The following is a 20,914-nucleotide window of genomic DNA, read 5'->3' on the forward strand; positions in this document are numbered from 1 at the left end:
CAACTTAGGACCACAATTGGACAACGAAGGTCGCTCAATCACCCAAGCTGATCGTCATAGGGAAACTTCAGGATCTTGGATTGGATTAAAATATTATGATTCACACTTAAGATAGCGAAAGAAAAGGCGTAGGTTAAATAAAGTCACAGGCAAAAAAGAGTCATAAAATTAACGAGCGACTGAAGTTGGATTTACTAAATCATGGAAAGCAGGCTAAACAATACAATTTGGCACTCTCCCCAACATTACATCCCTACATATCTCATTTCCCCTAATGCTATGCACCGATTATGCGAGTCGTATTGGAACGAGGCTGGCGCTTACAACACGCTGCCAAGGGCAACGCAGGGAAGGCCGACGTTGACAAGGCCCTCCTGTACAGGGCATTAGTATTTGTGCGGTGATAGTAGTGAGTAGGGGTGATTTGCTTACCTGTCCCATACCGGAGTGCTGGCAGCAAGCGGGGGTCTGCTTGCACTGGCTTTCGAGCAAGTCGGAAAGACCAATGACTAGAGAAATTGTTAGCGGTTGCAGAAGGTAGGATATGATGCATTGATGGGATACTCACCAGCAGCAACGTTCAACTTGGAGCAGCCCTCGAAAAGACCGACTTCAGCACCCTCAAGGCCACCCTCGAGGAGACCAGCGAGGAGACCGCTGGCCTCGTTGATGGCGTCGCCGGACTGGTTGACCTTGTCACAGCAGCTGAGGTCGAGGTCAGAGCCACAGGTGTCACCGGCCTGGCCGATAGTGGTGTCACCGGGAACGGGAGTGAGGTGAGCAGGAGCGGAGCCGCCACCGAGCTGAGGAGCAGCGAGAGCGCCGAGGGCGAAGGTGAGAGCGGTAACGATGGTGAACTGCATTTTGAATAGTTGGTTGTTGGTAAGAGCGAATAATAAACGAGCGAATAGTTTGCTGAAGCGAGCGTTGGATGAGATGATGTAGTTAAACGAATGTGTGTTGTGAGAGAGTGCTCAGTGTTTTTTTTGGGTTTTGATGCTGATGATGGAGAGAAAAGATTGGACTATGAGGTGGTTGTCGACCGGACTTATATATCAAAAATCAGTCTGCCTGTTCACCGTATTCTGAGTGCTTTACTTTTCTGCCCTGAGACGCCATCGTGCAATCGAACGTCAATAGTTGTCATTCTTCACCCTATAGAGGAATGGCCTCCTATGATGATCGGCGAGTATTCGACGCCCTTGAGAATGGCTTGTCTTATACCGACGGCGCTACTGCGCGCCACTTGGAAGATTGCCCACCGTTTCTCCCCAAACACAAGCGCACCGGCCTGTCTTGCCCAGCAATAAGACGAACTATTGCAACGAGCCTCAAGAATCCTCTCCGGTCAATGAAGTGCAATTGAAAGCCGGACCAATGTCAAATGAGGAATGGTGGAAATTGAAAGTGCCCGTTCCCGAGGGCGTAGCCGCGGTATTTTTTGCATACTATTGCGGACTCGAATGCCTTTGATTGATTTGAAGTCCGGCCCTAATAGCTCAATATGGCCTCAAATTAGGACACTAAGCTGCTCCCAAGCATTTTGCTAGATCTCCGCATCTCTACCGTTGGTTCTAGGCGGCCAATAGGTGATCTCCCCTAAGATCCAGAATCTGAAATAGTCATTGTTGCACAGCGCGTACGGCACGCAGCCATCACGCAAACCCCCTTAGTAAGGTAAACTTCACGAGGGATAAAAGCAACAGCCCTTCTATTCCTCTATTCAAACCCCTGAACCCAAATTCCTGTCCTTAATGAATAACCATTCTCTCTAGTCTCCCTATCTAACATTATCATTAGCAACCCGATCAATGCATGTCAGCTATAATCCCAAACCCACTTGAACGACTCCATCTCATAACTCAAGTCCAGAGATATGGCATGTTGATGCATTACAGCCTGTGTAAGCGGTAGTTTCCGAATCGTCCCGAATTTACGAGGCTCCCGCCCAGCCATCCGAGACCAGACAAGGACAGAGTCGGGCGTTCGCGTGCCACCTTCGGCAAGATCGCATCAGATGGTAGAAGAGTATGTAACGTTGGTTCGATTGTATACGATAGAAAGCATGGCCTAGGGAATCTTTTGTTTGGCCTCAAGTAGAAGTTTTGGATAGCCAGATGGGTAGATGGCCGGTAAGAAATGGCCCGGTCGCAGAAAATTTTACTGGTGAAATGGTAACGTAAAACTACATCTTGCTGGCTGCTTGCCTATGTAGTAGCTCTGGCCACTCTCCAAGGCCAGCCTGACTATCGTGAGATGCATCCTCCCCTCCACAACTCAACATAATCTACTGTCACGGTGATTGTCTGCAATAAATGACACCCCGCAATGGTGAAGTGCCGGTTCCCGCCTTTTAAACCCCCCAATAACCCAACCTGCGCCCCAACAAGCACGCAGCCGCGGTCGTGCATATGCCATTAGGTAGATGGCCGTACCTAAGCGGCTCATGGATGATAACATCGATTTCACATTGAGGTTTACCAACCTCCAAACCACATGGCATGCCGCCTCATAGCCGCCACGATCTGAGCACGAGGCACCGCGGCTGGCAAACTTACCACAAGGCACATTCGTACAGGGCAACTACTCGACCGCCCGAGTGCGAAGTAATTCTCAGGCGCACGAACTGATACGTAATACCGGAGCCTGTGTCTAAGTCGTACTAGAACCACTATCACCAAAACCTCCTCATCACCGGAGCCGTCATCTGATGTCTTACCCCTAAAAAAAAAAAACTTCTTCTATTATCAATCAATACCTACGTATATGTAAGAGAGACAATTTGAGGCGAATGATCGCCGCAAGGAATCAATCCTGATCTTTAATTAGCTGTAACCAACCCAAAATACATCATTGCAACCAACACATGACCCGGTCCCAGGGTCTCGGCCCCTTAGATGATGTCGACCCGCAACTATACCCGCGAATTAGTCTACCCGACCAACCATATACGAACATACATCAAGCTCCGGGCTTCGAGACAAGTATTCCGCGGATCGGAAGATTCTATGTCTGAAGGGTAAATCTACGGTAAACGACATCCGTTTCGCCCGTGACTTGAAATTTCTCTTGGTGTCCTTGACTTTGAATCCTCGCAGTCACAAGTAGTTCCCTGTTAGATTCACCTCATTTTGATATCCTTTTTATAGAAACTCACGGTGAAGTATGTAATCTTGATTCCCTATTAGTCAGTCTAGTACATATTCTTCATAGCCAATGTCCCCACTCAACCGATTTGATAGCCCAAATATGTGTCACGACTCCCGTACGCTGTCGGACGGCATCGGGAACCTGCATCTCAGCACATGCAAGGCACTTAAATTACGACCAAGTAGCTATCCACCTGCTTTCGGATCAGCCTATCGAAGAAAATGCGTGTTTATCGGGCCAGATATTCTGGACAGGTATGACTCCCGAGGGGTATTGATATACAAACAATCACGGCATTCACTCAAGCAGGAATAAAACAAGATTTTACCTATGATCACCTTTAGTTAGGATGAACTTCGAGTAACTATTGTAACCCTGCGTAAGTTTTGTATCGCAGCGGATTTTTGCATTCTGCTTTGCTACAACTTCTGTATCAATGAATGGTATATGCTAGGGGGATAGTATGCGACTCTACGTTGTGTTGGACAAGATTCAGTCCTTGGTAATGGAAGCGAGGTCGTTTGCTGATGGGATTGGAGGGTCCAAAAACGATGGATCTAGACAATTTGAAGCAAACTACCTCCATGCTAACCAATCGGGGCTGGGCTCTCGGTTTGCTAGTATTAATTGCAATATTCCGTATAGTCCCCTGGACGGCTTCAAGGTTAGAAGTAATCAACCGTTATATTCACCACTGGCTGAGCTATGTTGCACACTGCAAATGGAATCCTTATCCGACTTGGAGGACAACGATAACCTTGTCTCTGCTACAGGAAACGTGCGTATGAGACACAGGGTTGTTGAGAATCAACCAATAATTCGATGAGAACGACATCACGATCATGGTGTTTGGAAGTTGCTGTCTTAGAATCACGATGACTTTACCTAGATCGTTGACTTTTGTACTACTACGGCTAATAGCTACCCTCTTTTCCCAACTGGAAATCATCTACAAATCTAGATGGTTATGCCAATAATACTCCCAATTCCGTCGGGATGCCGCATGAGTCTAAGGTCGTCATTTGTATACGGATACCTATAGACCCACACATCCTTTCTTGTGCTTGTATAGTTCAAGCTGTCATGATACGCCTGGAGCTCTCTGGTAGTTTGTCATGATAGCATATGTATAAAAAGAGGGGACGGGAACGGTCTATACCTACTTCTATTAACTTCCTGTTCTTGACAACTTTTGCCTACTAGAGGCATATACACTCGCTTTACCTCTTTAACATCTACAGGCACTCATAATGCGTTCTCCTACAAGCTTGGCCTTTGTAGGCCTAAGGTATGGCACTTAAGTAACTTCGAGTACAATTATTACATGCTAATAGGATTAGCTCTCGCCTGGTTAACGGCCTTGCTCAACAGCCCGAAACGCAAACAGTGACGGCTACCGTAACTGTTTGTGGTGATAGTTGCGCATCCACAGTGACAGTATATTCTGGTTGCCCTATTGGGCAATCGACGACGATACCTGGTTACTCAACTTCCACACTGGGAACGTCGTCTACGCCTGCTTCTGTATCCTCTGCTTCAACTTATTCTTCTCTCACATCCTCGAGTGAAACTGATACTATCGTGTATCTGACGTCAAGTTCCACTATCACTGTCAGCGAGACCTTAACAGAATCAAGTGTTGCCCATACTTTGACACACACTTCGACTATCCCTGTATCCACGTATACTACTTCATCCAGCACTGGGGCAGTCACAACATCGACCGTGGACACTCCGTTGGGAATCTCCAGCAGCACGTGGTAAGCAATGGATCCATATGTAAACATCCCCAAAATCAAATTTATACTAACATGAACAGCACCGACGAGTCTTCGACTGGAACTAGTTCATCTACTGGATACAATTTCACTTCTACTCATCCGCCCCAATCTAGTACTTTGTCAATCCCTTCGTTTACTAGCACTTCCACCGTCACCATCTCTACTCCAAAGAGCACGCCAAGCAGCTCAACATACGTCAGCTCCGCTACAGATGCATATGGGACGGCTACTTCGAGCCAGGGCTATTCCATCTCAAGTTTACCCAGTACTAGCTCATCGACTATTCATTCGAACTCTACTGCTAGCACTTGGACTTGGTCGAATACCTACTCCGCCTCGCCGTCTTCATCGAGCCAACCTAGTTCAACCGTCTCCACACGTAGCAGCTCGCACAGCACTTCTGCAACAGAGACGCTCCCCGCATGGAGCACCACCATCACTATAGACGTATCAAGTACTTCGCCGACTTCCGCAACTATTCAATACAGTACCATGAGCTCTAGCTACGGATCAGTCTCTTCATCTACGCATGGTGCCTCTACTCTGACCTCCACGGCAACGGCTTCTATCCCTTCGAGTCTTGGCAGCTCCGGAACTTCTCCGGCAACCGGCTCTTCTTCAAGCACGCTTAGCATCGGCACCTACTCACCATCTAGCCTCGGGGGTAGCACAAGCACCTCAAGCACGCATTCCCAGAGCTCCTCGGGAACATCATCTAGCAGCACTCCTACGGTCTCTACAATTTGGACAGCTACCTATAGCACGTTATCTACACCATCGTCCAGTGCTTCCGCTTCCGCGAGTTGCTCTTACCCGCCAGGTGGCTACAACTACGGCTGCGAAAGCGTGCCCGCGCCTACGCCATCGTCGACTTCGACTCACAGCACCAACATTAGCACCAGCGCCACCATCATTAGCAGCAGCACCGGCTCGACCAGCACCTACCAGCCAAGCCTAACCCCCATCACCTGGTCAAACCACTTCACCAGCACGTCCATCATAACCGTCAGCGGGCCATTTGTCATCTCCACCGGAGGCACGGAGGCCGCGACCGGCAGCACTACATCCTCTTCAGCGGGCGGGTACCCGACGCTGCCGCCTCCGGGAGCCAGCACTTCGACCTACACGAGCGGAACCAGCAGCTCGTCTTCGGTTTCCAGCTCTGAGACATACCCCACTGTTCCCACCTTCGCAAGCACCAGCACCCTGACGCCATCGCCCCCGACGTCGACTCCCGCCTCCGCCTCCGCCTCCACTTACAACACAGGCGGCTCCGACGCCGCGACCGGGTCAACTTCGTCTAAATCGTCGTCATCATCATCGTCTGCGGCGACGACATGTGTAGCCGGAGGCTACGGCGGCTCGTCCATCTGCTACACGATCGAGCCAACAATCGGGGTCCCGACAAGCGCCGCCTCGTCCTCGGTCCCGACGACGCTGGCTACTTACCCGCAGCTCACCAGCACTTCCAGCACGGCGTATCCTACCGACAAGCCGGAGAAGTTCGGCCCTGGCGAGCATCATCATGAGGGTGCCGAGCACTTTAGGGGTAAGTATGACGACGACCACAGCGCCGACTGGACGTGGTGGGGTGGTGGTCGCAAGATGCATCGTCGAACGGATGAGGGCGAGGGTAAGGGTAAGGGCGTGGAGCGTCTGCGCCGGAGCTGGAGAATGGTCTAGTCATCTTACTTACCTCCCTACCTAGGTAGCAAGAGGATGAAATGACATGAACTCCCTTCGGCACGTAGACTAGGTAATCGCGGAAAGAGGGAAGGAAAGGAGGGTCGTACAAAAGGGAGGGGGGTTGGATGTATACTTCGCTTCTTGTCGCTCATTCATTCCGTTTACCTTGAACTATTTCCTTTCCTTTTTTCTTCGGTGGAGATACACGAACGCGTCCAAATCGCGATGGTGGAAAAGGGATTCGATAGATATGAGTCTTAAGATAACGTTTTGTGCTACGAAATCTATTGGCTTTCATGATTATTACCTATTTGACTAGTTCTTCGGGCATGTGCTTCTGCAAAACAGTCGCATGGATATGTGAATGGTTGCCTAGTGTAAATTTGGGCTTTGCACATGGCTGGCGTGGTCAGCCATAAACTGCGTGTTTTTCTTATTACTCCGGCTATGATAGCCGTTGGAGAGTCCGATAGGCGACGAACGGTGATGGCTTGTTTGTTCGCCACGCTCGGATCGGTTTTTTCCCTCGAGCGGGATAGGCAGGAGGTTACATAAGAATAATGAATCTCATCCTTCGCCTGCGAAATGGAGTTGGAGACACCGAATATTTTTCGATTCTAATTCGGCTGAAGACAGACACCAACCCAACACCAACCGAAATATCCCGTGAAATGGATGCGAGTTATGAAAATAATCCGAATTCGCTATAAAGACCTCGGGAACGTAAGTGCCAGCCAGATCCGACCAATTTGACCCGTTATGTTTGGCATAATTATATCACGGAGGTGCAGTAGTGGATGAAACGGTGACCCAAATATTTCCTAAGCAAAATCTCACATTCGAAGAGGATTTCGCATCAGCTTGTTTCGTGTCTTGGGTTGTTGTTGGGATTGGGAGGGACTGGAAATCTTCGTTGGAGTCGAATCGCCCAGAAACGCCCCTGGCATGTGACCCGCATTTAACCCAATATGGTTAAGGCTCTTATCGCGCTACCACGCTTACCACGCACGCATGTATTGATGTACCTAGCTTCGATTGTCGATTGCGGCTGCACCGGAAATTCGTGGCTTCCATTGCCCGATGCCTTATCGATTTCTTATTTCTGAAACTGATGATTTGTTCTGCGACTCGAAACATTCATTCAAAATCCACACCTCCTCGCCTTTCTTCACTCGGGCACACGAGAAGTAAGACACCGATTCAGCTCTCATATTATTATTACAGTTCTTACAATCCCTATTCTTCTCACTTCTTTACCCCACCCTGCCCACCTCAATTTCTTTATCTCTGTTCCTTATTCTTTTATTAAACCAACTTGCGTATTACATACAGTACTGTTATTTCTTTTTACAAAGTGCATACATCGTACCTTTCAGCCTTGGCGACGCTTACCTTTTCGGGAACGTTCTCAAAGTTACAATACGGCTAGTGGGTAGTGCGGAGACGAAACTGAACAGGGGTTTATAATTGGATAAGCGGGAAGACAAGGATTTCTCGAGCTCGACATTATGTGGAGGATTTATCTCCCTCTCGGATTTTGTATGGGAGCTCTGTGAGTGGATAGATTGGTTGGTCCAAAATAGGTCTAGGCCTGGTTTGTCGTCCCCGGTCTACTCAGGTGCCCCGTCTGAATCGATCGTCACTTGTCACGGAATAACTTCTCTTGGCGGTAGCCCAGATCCACCACAACCGCTTTCTGTTCCCGTCGTGAGAGCGCGACGGGGGGCGAAAGTGGAAAGGTGGAGAGGCAGGCGGAAGTATGTAGAAGTGGCAGTGACAACTACTAGTGACAACATCAGGAGGACAAGCAGACATTTGTAGACCGTGGATATGGAAGGCACCACACGGGCAAGAATGGGTCTGGGTCCAGCAGGTTGCAGATCCCATCAGCTTGAGCTTGCACTTGCCTTGCAGATTCCCAATGCTCCAGTTGCTCCTGCTCCCAATGTTCTTGGTTCTTGCAGTATATTGGAAGTAACGAAAATGGGCTAATCAACTGTCCCCATTTTCAATGCGATGCCAAAGCCATTGAAAAGGGAGGTGCGATGTCCACAGTTAGCATCGTGGATTCTCATTGGACGAACACCTAGCCTTAAACTGTAAGAAATGAAGAAATGTATGTACGCCCACTGGTATACCTGGGACCAGGGTACGAACCCAATATGTAGGTACATACGATACTTACGATGCAATACCGTTAAAGAAGTCATCATCACAATCGGCTAACCCTCACCTCAAGTCCACCTGCACCCTTCCAGTCTTCCAGTCTTCTCTTCTCTTCCCACACACTCTCTTCTCATATTTTCCTGCCTACTGCTCCTTTCACTTTTGTTGTTGTTTATTCACACCCGGTTTCCTTCCCCCCTTCTTTTTTTCTTCCCTTTTTTCTATTTCCTTCCCATATTTGTTCGGGGGTTTCTAGCATCACACCCGGTATAGTTTTCGCGCATCGGACAGTATCGTCGCATTTAAGCAGCCTAGTCCTATATCCGCCAACCATCACGATCTCTGTCCTCCCATGTATCGCATGTATCGCCAACCATGATTTAGACTAGAGTTTCGCCCCGATCGGCCTGAACCACTCCAGAGTTAACTTCTAGCCGTGGATGTATCCTTGTTGAAGCTCACATCTACTCAAAGCCATCTCCTCGCCGATGCGCATACCCTTTGCGACAAAGGAATACCGTAGACAAATACCTACCGGCCTATCATTTACCTTACCTTAGACTTTACCTAAATTATCGGCCATTCACGTCACGACCCTCCCCGGGTTCTGTATGTGCTAATAACAGAACCACGCGCGAATCTTCCTTAGTTGCAGGTCGTCACTAAAGAAAACCATATCTTTGACGGCTACTAGTCAGGCAACAACATATTCACTTTATTCTTCTGTTGAGCAAACTCCCTTCTCATCCTAGTATATCGCAACCCAAGAAGTCGACAGCTTCTCTCATCCCTGTCAACGTCGCACTTGTTAGTTACGATGAGTTAGGAACATAAGACAAAATTGAGAACAGCCACACCCCTCGATTCCTCATAGAAGGAATCGCGTTTGTAAGTGAGAGTTGAGTTGAGGGTTGGAGGAGGAAAAAAAAGGAAAAGGAAAAATCGAAGAGGGTAAAATAGAAGAAGAAAAGCAAATATGGCGTCGAACGGGTTTCATGCGACAGTCCTTCACCGTGCGGACGATAATCGAGGCGACGACGGTACGAATGGTGGTGCTGGTGGTGTGGCTCCTACATTGCAATCGTCTGGATCTAGAGAGTCAGGGTCAGGGTCAAGATCAGGATCAGAGTCAAGAATCAATAATATGGGGATGGGGATAGGGATGTCGTTTACGGATACGCTGGGACCACGTTTCTCCAATTCCAACGCCAACGGCAAAACGAGCCTGAACATGAACCCGAACCACTTGGACCGTCCGAACCTTGACGCCAATACTAATTCCAATTCGAGTATTATTAGCCACGCAGTAGCTGGAACTGAAGCTGGAGCTGCTGGAGTCTCTGGGACCCGTGCAAGCGCAAATCACGCTGCTCACGGCCACACCCACACCCACAATGGGCACTCTGGTGGTAAGGGTGCAGACGGTGCAAGCATTGGCGCAAGCAACAGAAATAATACTAGGAATAGCACATCTCCGACAGTCACGGCTACGGCCACGACGCAATCGTTAGATTTTCGTCAGCCCGCCGCCACAACCCAAACCACCAAACTCACCACAACCACTAATTCTCCCTTATTCCTCCATTCTCCATCACCAACGCCAAAACACAACTTCTCCGTCTCATCCATCACGACGCCTGCATCACCACCAACGATACCCGCGACGCGACCACCACCTATTACTACTACATCTCTCGCGCACCCCTTTAGTAACGCGTCGCATCATCAATTAACATCGTCATCGTCGCCGTCCGCCATACTGGGGAATCCCTCATCTTCCCTACCGCCTCTGGCTCCTCCGCCAGGAGCTTTGAGTTCGATCATGGCGTCGTCGTCCGCCATGTCGCCGGCGAACGGTGCGAGTGCATCGCCTCTACAGCCTCCCAAAACCTCGGGTCATCTCTCGCCACCCGATTACCACCAGCATAGCAGAGAGAAGACGTCCGGGAGTTTCTATGATCCGCTTACTGATACCACCAAGGAGCGAAGAGGATCGGACAACTGGTCCAAGCAGGTAAGCTTTTAAGTTTATTCAATCGATTCGAACATTGTCAAGATTCATCTGTCGCACATCTATCGCATCGCAAACCTCGACACGAGCAAAACGCGACGAAACGAGCAACATCCATGGATGACTATTAGTTATTAAGCATCTTACATGGAATGGTGTTGATGGACGTCACTAGTGGTGATAACCTTCAAAAGAAAAGAGTAAAAAAAACCAATAATTTCATATTTGTTGGCGACCTTTGAACTTTACATTTTCAACACATTCCACCAAAATATCCAAATAACCCAATGCCCAAGTTTGCTTAGTGGCAGTGCGGGAACACTCGTCTCTCTTCTTCTTTGGTCGGTGTTCACCTATGGACAAGGACATGACCATCATCAATTTTAATCTTTTTTTATGATTGTGATTACGACAATTTTATAATCTGAGCAAAAAAAAAAAAACCATCACTCTTTTTTTACTCTTACCTACTTCTATTTTCTCCCTCATCACTAAATTCCTATTCCTACTCGACTAACCTTTGCGTTCTTCCATCAGCGATCTGACCCGTATGATTTCCCTCAAACCAAGTCGGAATCCAACCAATATTATAATGGTTACGGATCACCTTCTCCAGTAAATTCAAAATATCCACGAAGCCCGCATTCGCACTCTCACCCTAAAAACGACGGCCGACCGACCAGCCCTTCTAACAAAGCCCTTAATTTGGCATCTCCCCCCTCGCGTCACAACCGTGCTGCACTGGATCCCATTTCTTCTACCAACCGCCACACTCCTACACCAGCACCTTCTCTACCTTCAATATTAAATCCAGAGCCGACATCATCATCAAATGTACGTGTTTACTGCTATGCTTTTATTCACAATATGGACTATCTTCTACCCCAAATCTACCCATTGATTATTTATTGATGATTATTATGATCATGATTATCGTGATGATATTGATTGCTGACTTCTTCCCTACCAGACTCCGAGCCGTGCAGCGGAATTAATGTCCTTCTCCAACATTCTATCCAGTGCCGAACCCCTTCCAAAACCGAGGGCACCAATCATGGCTGAGCCTAAAGAGAAGCCCGCTCGTAAGAGCAAGGGACGCGAATCGATCCTCAAAGAGTCGGCGGCAGCCTCTAAGAAAGAGTCGCGTCGATCTTCCGCGAACCATGCTAAGGACACACCTACAAGAGCTCCCAAGAGACAGGCTAATGGCCAGGTCAAGCCCAAGACCCTACCTGCGGATAAGGAAAAGAAGATTCAGGGCCTTATCGACCAGTTAGATGCCGATATGGATAACGTCGATCTGTCAGAACTGGAAGTTGAGGAAGAATTTTATCACGGACGCATGAAGAAGCGTAGATTGGAGCTAGAAGAAGAAGAGTCCGAAGACCAAGTTGCCCGACGAGGGGACTTGGCCGCCAGCCTGTCTGGCAAGTTACGTGAACATGCCAGTTATGGTAAGCGTCGATACGACCAAGTACATTACGATGACGCTCTACAAGAAGTACGAGAACGCGAAATATTCGCCGAGAAGGAGCGCAAGAAGGACATGCAACGCAAGCGTCGCAGGGAAAAGTCCATGCAAGTTACTATCGAGCAGAAGGAAGCCGCCTTGGCTAAGGCCCTCGCTGCAGAGGATGATGCCGAGCGAGCGAAGTACCTGCGTGACGCGGAGCGTGCCAACAAGAAGGCGCAGCAGACGAAGCTGATCTTGCAGAAGGGTATTAAGGGACCCGCTCGAAACCTGGCACCTCTTGAACTGAACCTGGAGGGTGGTACTATGTCGACCTTCCAGGCTAACGACTTGGAGACCGGTTCCAAGTCTAAGGGTAAGGGCCGTAGCGGTAATCGACCGAAGAAATCCAAGGAGCAGAAACAAGCTGAGAAGGATTCGGCCATTGCCGCTCAAGCCGCCTTGGATGCTGGCGAGGAATTGCCTTCCAAAGAAGAGACTAAGATTCGCATCAAGTTGAGCAAATCTACTACCAAAGAACCCAAGGAGAAGGATAAGGAAGCTAAGGACACTCCTACAAAGGAACCCAAGGAGAAGGAGAAATCTGTTGAAGAGCCACCTCTCAATCCTCTCGAGCTGAAGTTCCAGTCTAAGGGTTACAACCAGATTTATGACCAGATCTGGCGTGACCTCGCCCGCAAGGATGTTCCGAAGACATTCAAACTGGCTAGCGATTCCTATGCCACGAAGGCTTCCAACCTTAAGAAGACTGCTATCCTGGCCTCGAAAGAAGCTAAACGATGGCAACTTCGTACCAACAAGGGTACGAAGGATCTCCAAGCCCGTGCTAAGCGTTGCATGCGCGACATGATGGGATTCTGGAAGCGCAACGAACGTGAAGAACGCGATTTACGCAAAGCGGCCGAGCGACAAGAGCTTGAAAATGCCCGCAAGGAGGAAGCTGATCGCGAGGCTGCACGCCAGAAGAGGAAGCTCAACTTCTTGATCTCGCAAACCGAACTGTACTCTCACTTCATCGGCAAGAAGATAAAGACGGACGAGGTCGAGCGAAGCACGGATAACCCGGATATCGCACCGGATGCTGCTCACGCCGTGTCTAAACCGAGTGACGTCGATATCAACGAATCATCGGATGCCCCTGCCGGCAAAGTTACTGACTTCAGTCAGCTGAACTTCGATGCCGAAGATGAGGAAACTTTGAGACAAGCTGCGATGGCGAATGCCCAGAATGCTATTGCGGAAGCCCAACAGAAGGCACGAAGCTTCAACAAGACCGATAATGATATGGATGAAGATGGCGAGATGAACTTCCAGAACCCGACCGGTCTTGGTGATGTGACAGTTGAGCAACCGAAGTTACTGAACTGCCAGCTCAAGGAATACCAGTTGAAGGGTCTAAACTGGCTTGCAAACCTTTACGAACAGGGCATCAACGGTATCCTAGCCGACGAAATGGGTCTCGGCAAGACGGTCCAGTCTATCTCTGTTATGGCCTACCTTGCCGAAGTGCACGATATCTGGGGTCCTTACCTAGTAGTCGCCCCGGCTTCCACTCTACACAACTGGCAACAGGAAATTGCGAAATTCGTCCCCGAATTCAAGGTCCTCCCGTACTGGGGTACCGCTGGCGACCGAAAGGTGCTGCGCAAATTCTGGGATCGCAAGCACAACACTTACCGAAAGGATGCGCCTTTCCACGTCTTAGTCACATCCTACCAGCTCGTCGTCTCCGACGTTGCTTACTTCGCTAAGATGCGTTGGCAGTACATGATCCTTGATGAAGCGCAAGCTATCAAGAGCTCCCAAAGTTCGCGTTGGAAATGCCTACTTGGCTTCCACTGTCGTAACCGACTGCTTCTCACCGGTACCCCTATTCAAAATAACATGCAGGAACTCTGGGCCCTTCTTCACTTCATCATGCCTTCACTTTTCGACTCGCACGACGAATTCAGCGAGTGGTTCTCGAAGGACATTGAGTCTCACGCCCAGAGTAACACGACCCTTAACGAGGATCAGCTTAGGCGGCTCCATTTGATCCTCAAACCGTTCATGTTGCGTCGTGTGAAGAAGCACGTGCAGAAGGAGCTTGGTGACAAGATTGAACAGGACGTTTTCTGCGAGCTTACCTACAGACAGCGCGCTTACTACAGGAACCTCCGAAACCAGATCAGTATCATGGATCTGATTGAGAAGGCTACCCTTGGAGATGATCAGGATTCGGGCACGCTCATGAACCTTGTTATGCAGTTCCGAAAGGTGTGCAATCACCCTGACTTATTTGAACGCGCAGACACGACGAGTCCGTTCTTTGCGGGTTACTTCGCCGAAACTGCCTCCTTTGTCCGCGAGGGAAACAATGTTGCCGTTGGATATTCGACCCGAAGTCTTATTGATTATCACTTGCCCCGCCTCGTTTGGACCGAAGGTGGTCGATTGCATAAGGCTGGGAAGGATAATGAGAAGGCTGGCTTTAAAAATAAGTACCTGAACCATCTTATGAACATCTGGACACCGGAAAATGTGCGTGAAAGCACGTCTGGCAGCGATGCGTTCTCCTTCCTCCGATTCGCCGATGCTAGCCCCGAGGAGGTCTATAAGGCTAGCCATCAGGATGTGTTCACTCGGGCCGTGGACCTTGTCAAGAAACCGAACCGGCTTGGTCGGATGAATGTGATGTACGATGAACCCGACGAGGAGAACTATACTCCCGCCCACGCGTTATTCCGAATTGCGGCGCGTTCGGATCGCAAGCCCCTAGCCGAAGTCACGAGCGAAGGTGTGCTTGGCAATCTCATGAACATTTCTCGGACAACATGGCGGGAATCTGGTCTGGGCCGACTTGAACAAGCGGCTCTGCCTGGTGCTACTGCTCCGCCTGTCGAAGTTTCATGCGAGGGCACTAGAGCTCCTTTCGCCGAGCGTGAAGACACGCTGTTCAACGTCCGAATGCGCAAGGCCTTGTATGGACCTAATGCTCCGGAAGAGAAGGCCCTCGTGCTACAGAACGTCCCGGTCGAGCGCTACCCGCCACCAGCGATGCTTCCCCAGCCAGACGGCGAAAAGCGACGATTTACAAATATTACCGTTCCTAGCATGCGTCGTTTCGTCACCGACAGCGGTAAACTCGCTAAACTCGACCAGCTATTATTCAAGCTGAAGGAGGAAGGTCACCGTGTTCTACTGTACTTCCAGATGACGAGGATGATAGACCTCATGGAGGAATATCTTACCTACCGCAACTACAAGTATTGTCGACTTGATGGTTCTACGAAGCTAGAGGATCGTCGTGACACTGTTCACGATTTCCAGACCCGACCTGACATCTTCGTCTTCCTGCTTTCGACCCGCGCTGGTGGTCTTGGTATCAACCTTACATCTGCCGATACAGTTATCTTCTACGATAGCGATTGGAACCCTACCATCGACTCGCAAGCTATGGATCGTGCGCATCGTCTCGGTCAAACAAAGCAAGTTACGGTCTACCGTCTTATCACGCGCGGCACTATCGAAGAACGCATTCGCAAGCGCGCGATGCAGAAAGAGGAAGTACAACGAGTTGTTATTCAAGGAGGTGGCGCACGTGGTGTCGACTTCAGCGGTCGTCGTCCGCCCGAAAACCGCAACCGCGATATTGCCATGTGGCTCGCTGACGATGAGCAAGCCGAGCTCATCGAGCGACGAGAGAAGGAGCTTCTCGAGAGCGGCGAGCTTGACAAGCAAACCAAGAAGCGAGGCGGCAATAAGAGAAAGCGGGAGGCAGTCAGTTTGGATGAAATGTATCATGAGGGTAAGTCACCATACGAGTTATATCGCTGTCATCTAGATCAACATACTAACTATACTTTCATAGGTGAGGGCCACTTTGATGATGGTAACAAACCTTCTGGTACTGCTACTCCCGTTGAAGCTGGAGACGCAAAGGCTGCTAAGAAGCGTAAGAGCGGCAGTAAGAAAGCCAAGACCACGAAGCAGCGACTTGCCATCGCCGATGGAGAGATGGACGGTTAACCTATTACGAAGGGTTTACTTGTCACTTAAATATCATCAGGTCTCGAATACTACTTCTCGCAACAGAAGTCGAGAACCTTGTACAAAACCAGAGGATCACGGCGTTATAATGGTATCGATTACATGTGTGCAGAGATGGGCTCTTGGCGGGACAAACACAATCATCATAGAGCTCTAGTTAATCGTCTTTTCTATCTTCGCGAAGGGGGGGAGAGAACACGAGAGAGGAATAGTATGTGGTGTGGTGTGGAAGGAAAGGGGAGTTGAACCAAAACTGTCGCACTAGGTGGCTAGACTTTGCAGAATACCGGAATTGCCTTTTTTCGCAACTAAACGTCAAAATTTTCCCGTGGATCGTGGATCATGGACTAAAAGTCCCCCCCGTTTGTTATCGTTGTAGGATTACGATAGAGGGGACGGAACCTCATGGAGTCAAAGTCGATCAATTGCATGCATGCCCAATGTGGCGTTTGAGCTGTTTGGCTGGTAGTAATGATTAAAAAGTACTGAAACCTATGCGTGTGTGTGTGCGCGTGCTCGTGTTGGGCGTTGTTAGATGCGTGCTTATTCCTCCCAACTGCCGTGGAATGTGACTTGTCTGCTTCTGTTTCCTTATCTAGCCAATGACTGCCCTGTTAGGCTGAGTAAATGATATTGGAAGTCTTAACCCTTTGGCCCTTAAGTCGTGATAGGCATTTGATGATATATTCCTTGGCTGGTCGGCTTCCAACTTCGGGTTCCATTCTCTGGGTTGGTTTGACTCGCTACATATACTGACTTCCGGGACTAACTCCACCCATGTTTTATCATGTCTCGAATTGACCGCCTACCCAAAATGCCAAAGCCCGTCTTAGAAATCTCGCAGCACCTTTCCTCTCCGGCTTTCTCTTTCACACCGTAAGGTAAGCCACCAAGAGACACCTTCACGAAATATCCCTATATAAACTACTACGCACCTCCTACGTAGACGTATGATCAACCAGCAAACAAAAAAAGAAGCATGAAGAGGCCACCCTGGGAGTCGAACCCAGAATCTCCTGATTACCTAGATATTAAGCAAGCGCGTGATATGCACACGCTCAATCGTAGTCAGACGCCTTAACCATTGGGCCAAGCGGCCCTTATCGTGTGCTGCGAAACTTGATGAAAGAACAGATGGCTAATTTCCTGTTATGAGACTGCGGGACAGTCATTCAGTAAATTTGAGAAAAGTTTGCGCGTCTGATGTGGGTTATGTGGGTGGGAGAGATTGCACACTAGAGGTTGGTGTTTGGTAATAGGAAGGATGGGACGGAAAGTCTAGTTCAAGTTAAGAAGGTCCACATGGAGTTTTCGATGTGCTCTGGTAGGGGTTAGGGAATTCTGTCGGTGCTGGACCCCTTGATAGTAGCAGTAGATGTTATCACGTAGGAGTCTGAGGCATCACCGGACAGCAAAATCATATTCCATTCATAGTCAATGTGGATCATTTTTCTCGGTTCATCTAACAAGTCTATTCCAGTTCGCGAAACCCCGGCATATGCCGATGCCAGTTTTCGCAGTGTGCAAAGCGAGGCTTAAAAATCATAAGCTTTTCAAATCCAAGGGCTACGGCTCCATGCCTCCGATGTCCATTCTATAGACCCCCGAGCCGTGACCATGCATGTGTGGATTCCTGAAGTCGTACTATTATATAGTACTGCTGCGAACAACGCCGTTCGCATAACCCTCTAGACCGATTGCAAAAGGTGGAGGGGTATCTTAGACTGCGCCGGAAGCCAACATCTTCTTGCGAAGATAGTTCTTGTATTCTCCTATCGTGCCCTCCCATGGCTTAATGGTTCGGTTCTCGCACACAAGAATTTGCTTGGCAATCTTGTCGAGCAATCTATCACAATGTCAGTGTCAACTTATAAATTTTCTACTATAAGGTTATTCTTACCTGAAGTCGTGCGAAACCACAATCACACCACCGGTGAAGTTGTCGATGGCATCTGCCAAGGCGTCGATGGTGGGAATATCCAAACCGTTTGTAGGCTCGTCGAGGAGAAGCATGTTGGGTGAATCGATGGCAAGCAGGGCGAACACAATTCGACTCTTTTGGCCTTCGGATAGAGTGCCCATAATAGCGGTCTGTACAGGACCAGATACTCCGTATCTGCCAAGGCACTGTCGCCAGTATTGGTAGTCCTGTGACTTGTCGCGGTACTTGTCACGAACGAAATCCAAAGCGCTCTTGGTCAAGTCGAGCTGCTCGGCGCTGTGCTGAGAATACATGCCGAGCTTGAGATGTGTGTGGCGACGAACAGAGCCTGAAGTCGGGGAAAGCTTTCCAGTCATCAGACGTAATAGGGTACTCTTGCCGACACCATTGGGACCGACTAGGGCCGTTCGAGAATCCATATCAAAACCGAGATCAATGTTGCGGTACAGATCATCCTTAGCCTCGCCCGAGTACGAGAAGGTGACGTCGTCGAAGGACAGAACCGGAGGGGGAAGCTTTTCAACATCAGTGAAGCGGAACTTGAATTCCCTCTCCTCCTTGACCTCCTCGATGAGTCCGTCCGCAATCATCTTGTCGAGAATCTTCTGTCGGGACTTGGCCTGTCGCACCAAGTTGGCGTAAGTACCAGCACTGGCAATGAACTCCTTGATGTGCTTGATTTCTTCCTGTTGCTTCTTGTAGGCGGTCATCTGGTTGACCTCCTGTTCCTTGCGAGTCTTGTTGTAAGAGTCAAAGTTACCACCATAGTACATGAGCTGCTGCTTTCGCATGTCGATCATGTTGGTACACACGCCGTTAAGGAAATCCTGCGAGTGAGAAACCAAGATGAGTGTTCGCTCCCACTTCTTCATGTACTCTTCTAGCCACACACAGGCTTCGAGATCCAAGTGAGCAGTCGGGTCGTCAAGAAGTAGCAAGGTCGGCTTAACGAATAGCGCCTTGGCAAGGGCGACACGCATACGCCAACCACCAGACATATCCTTGGTTTTCTTGTTGATGGTGATCTTGTTGAAGCCGAGACCAGTCAGGATAAGGGAAGCTCGGGTGGCGAAAGTCGAAGGATCCATCTTGTCCATGTGCTATTGGGTATTGTCAGTACAATTCAGTAAGGCAGAATAAGGAGTGTATATACCTCATAGACATCCATCAGTACGGGGCTGTCAGGGCCCTCGTCCTCGAGAAGCTGTTCTGCTAATCTGTCGAGACGGTCCATCTCTTTCTCAGCCTCCTTGAGAACCCACTCGAGAGCACCAAGATCAGAAGGTGGGGCACCTTCATTCAGGAGGTAGATATCGACATGATCCGGGATTGGGTACTCTCGCGCAGCAATAGCCTTAAGCAAGGTACTCTTACCGCAACCGTTTTCACCAAGCAATCCGTATCGGCGTCCGAATGAGAGTTCGAGGTCCGTTTCGTTAAGGAGCACACGACCGTGGAAGGTTAAACTGGCACTGATAATCTTGACGTCCCTGCTGGTGGGTACGGATGAGAGGACACCGGTGGTGATGCGGTCAGATAATCCATCCTTATCCATCTGGTTTGACATGGCCTTAGCCTTTTCCATCTTCCTGTCATCGGTTGCTGGGACATCGTCGAGATCGGGAGGGGTGTCATCGCCGGCGACGGAACCGGCAGCGCTTGCGTTCTTGGATGCGGTCTTAGAGCCAGCCTTAGAACGAGAGACGAGGGTCTTCTTCTCGCCCTTGCCCTCAGCGGCCTTCTTGGCGAGACGCTTTTCCTTGGATGCAGAAACCATCTTGATGCTTTTTAACTCTTATTTTGTCTATTACCGACCGAGGGAATAAAAAGGAGATGGCGGACGGCGGTGATCGAAATGATCGAATAGGAGGAAACTGAAGAAATCTACCCCGCTTAGGCTACGTTATGGCTGATAGCGACCGCGAGTTGTCGACTTTAATCACGATCACAAGTGAATGTGACCGTATAATCGGGACGAATGAGTGGAGAGTTATCGAGAAAATGGAGAAATGCTATTGTTTCTCACGACTCGATATATTGCGGAAACAGGAAAGGAAAAAAAGTTCAATTATCCTCCGCGAACTTTTTTTGGATTGTTGAATGTTAGGGGATTGATGACGGTGGGAGGAAAACTGCGCGGGGGGCGATAAAAGTTCCTGAGGTCCCAATTTTCCTTGGGCCGTGGCTTGGTGGGGCTTTGTCAGTGGGGTCTCGAAATTTTCGTCCCTTTCACAAGTAAAATCTTTCCGATAATAATCGTTGTGGGCCAATGAATTGTTGCCTGAGGCAACTAGGCAACTATAAGCGTGTTTCTTGCCCTATCAAAGCTTGGAAAAATGGCAGGTGGGGGCGGGTCCTCAACTCACCGCTTTCGTCCTACACAGTAGGTGAACAGTGTAATTACTGACGTCACTGTCGCTATTCGTAAACCTAACATGATAGCCATAAACGATCGGTCAAACTCAATTTCTGCCCTGACAATTATAGAGAGCTCTATTCACTTATTATTATTGCCTAGAGTATCTTCAGCTAATCTAATATCACCTATGTATCTACTTTACTGCGAGTTGGACAACTGCATTAGGAACGAAGAGACGTACAGTCAAATAAACAATCATTGAAAATGGTCGGAGGAGTTAAACCTCGGCAAAAACCCACCAGGCTTGTACCTAGGCTTC

At 49.1% G+C, this 20,914-nt stretch overlaps 4 protein-coding genes and 1 non-coding gene across 5 annotated transcripts; 2 read left to right on the forward strand and 3 right to left on the reverse strand.

Moving 5' to 3' along the window:
- Nucleotides 1–5: 5 nt before the first annotated feature.
- Nucleotides 6–1,018, reverse strand: F4807DRAFT_24921 (uncharacterized protein). Its single transcript, XM_047994367.1, has 3 exons — nt 569–1,018; nt 433–509; nt 6–374 (listed from the first exon to the last, which is right to left on the reverse strand). The coding sequence occupies exons 1-3, from the start codon at nt 861–863 to the stop codon at nt 321–323; spliced, it is 426 nt and encodes a 141-aa protein (XP_047859708.1). The 5' UTR covers nt 864–1,018; the 3' UTR covers nt 6–320.
- A 3,382-nt stretch (nt 1,019–4,400) lies between these two features.
- F4807DRAFT_466453 (uncharacterized protein) lies at nt 4,401–6,814 on the forward strand (the record flags this gene model as incomplete). The annotated part of the gene is made up of 3 exons (XM_048002387.1): nt 4,401–4,438; nt 4,491–4,910; nt 4,970–6,814. 3 exons carry the CDS (start codon nt 4,401–4,403, stop codon nt 6,612–6,614), a joined length of 2,103 nt encoding a protein of 700 aa, XP_047859709.1. The 3' UTR covers nt 6,615–6,814.
- A 2,318-nt stretch (nt 6,815–9,132) lies between these two features.
- Nucleotides 9,133–16,457, forward strand: F4807DRAFT_25172 (SNF2 family N-terminal domain-containing protein). The gene is made up of 3 exons (XM_047994383.1): nt 9,133–10,797; nt 11,332–11,628; nt 11,765–16,457. Exons 1-3 carry the CDS (start codon nt 9,760–9,762, stop codon nt 16,271–16,273), a joined length of 5,844 nt encoding a protein of 1,947 aa, XP_047859710.1. The 5' UTR covers nt 9,133–9,759; the 3' UTR covers nt 16,274–16,457.
- An 822-nt stretch (nt 16,458–17,279) lies between these two features.
- F4807DRAFT_t6 lies at nt 17,280–17,393 on the reverse strand. The gene has a single exon. It is a non-coding gene; the product is annotated as a tRNA-Arg (tRNA).
- Nucleotides 17,394–17,953: 560 nt separating this feature from the next.
- F4807DRAFT_25224 (P-loop containing nucleoside triphosphate hydrolase protein) lies at nt 17,954–20,129 on the reverse strand. Its single transcript, XM_047994385.1, has 3 exons — nt 19,390–20,129; nt 18,195–19,336; nt 17,954–18,140 (listed from the first exon to the last, which is right to left on the reverse strand). Exons 1-3 carry the CDS (start codon nt 20,011–20,013, stop codon nt 18,014–18,016), a joined length of 1,893 nt encoding a protein of 630 aa, XP_047859711.1. The 5' UTR covers nt 20,014–20,129; the 3' UTR covers nt 17,954–18,013.
- Nucleotides 20,130–20,914: the final 785 nt, after the last annotated feature.

This window comes from Annulohypoxylon truncatum, assembly GCF_022578515.1.
Source record: "Annulohypoxylon truncatum strain CBS 140777 unplaced genomic scaffold F4807scaffold_1, whole genome shotgun sequence".
Classification (NCBI taxonomy): Eukaryota; Fungi; Ascomycota; class Sordariomycetes; order Xylariales; family Hypoxylaceae; genus Annulohypoxylon; species Annulohypoxylon truncatum.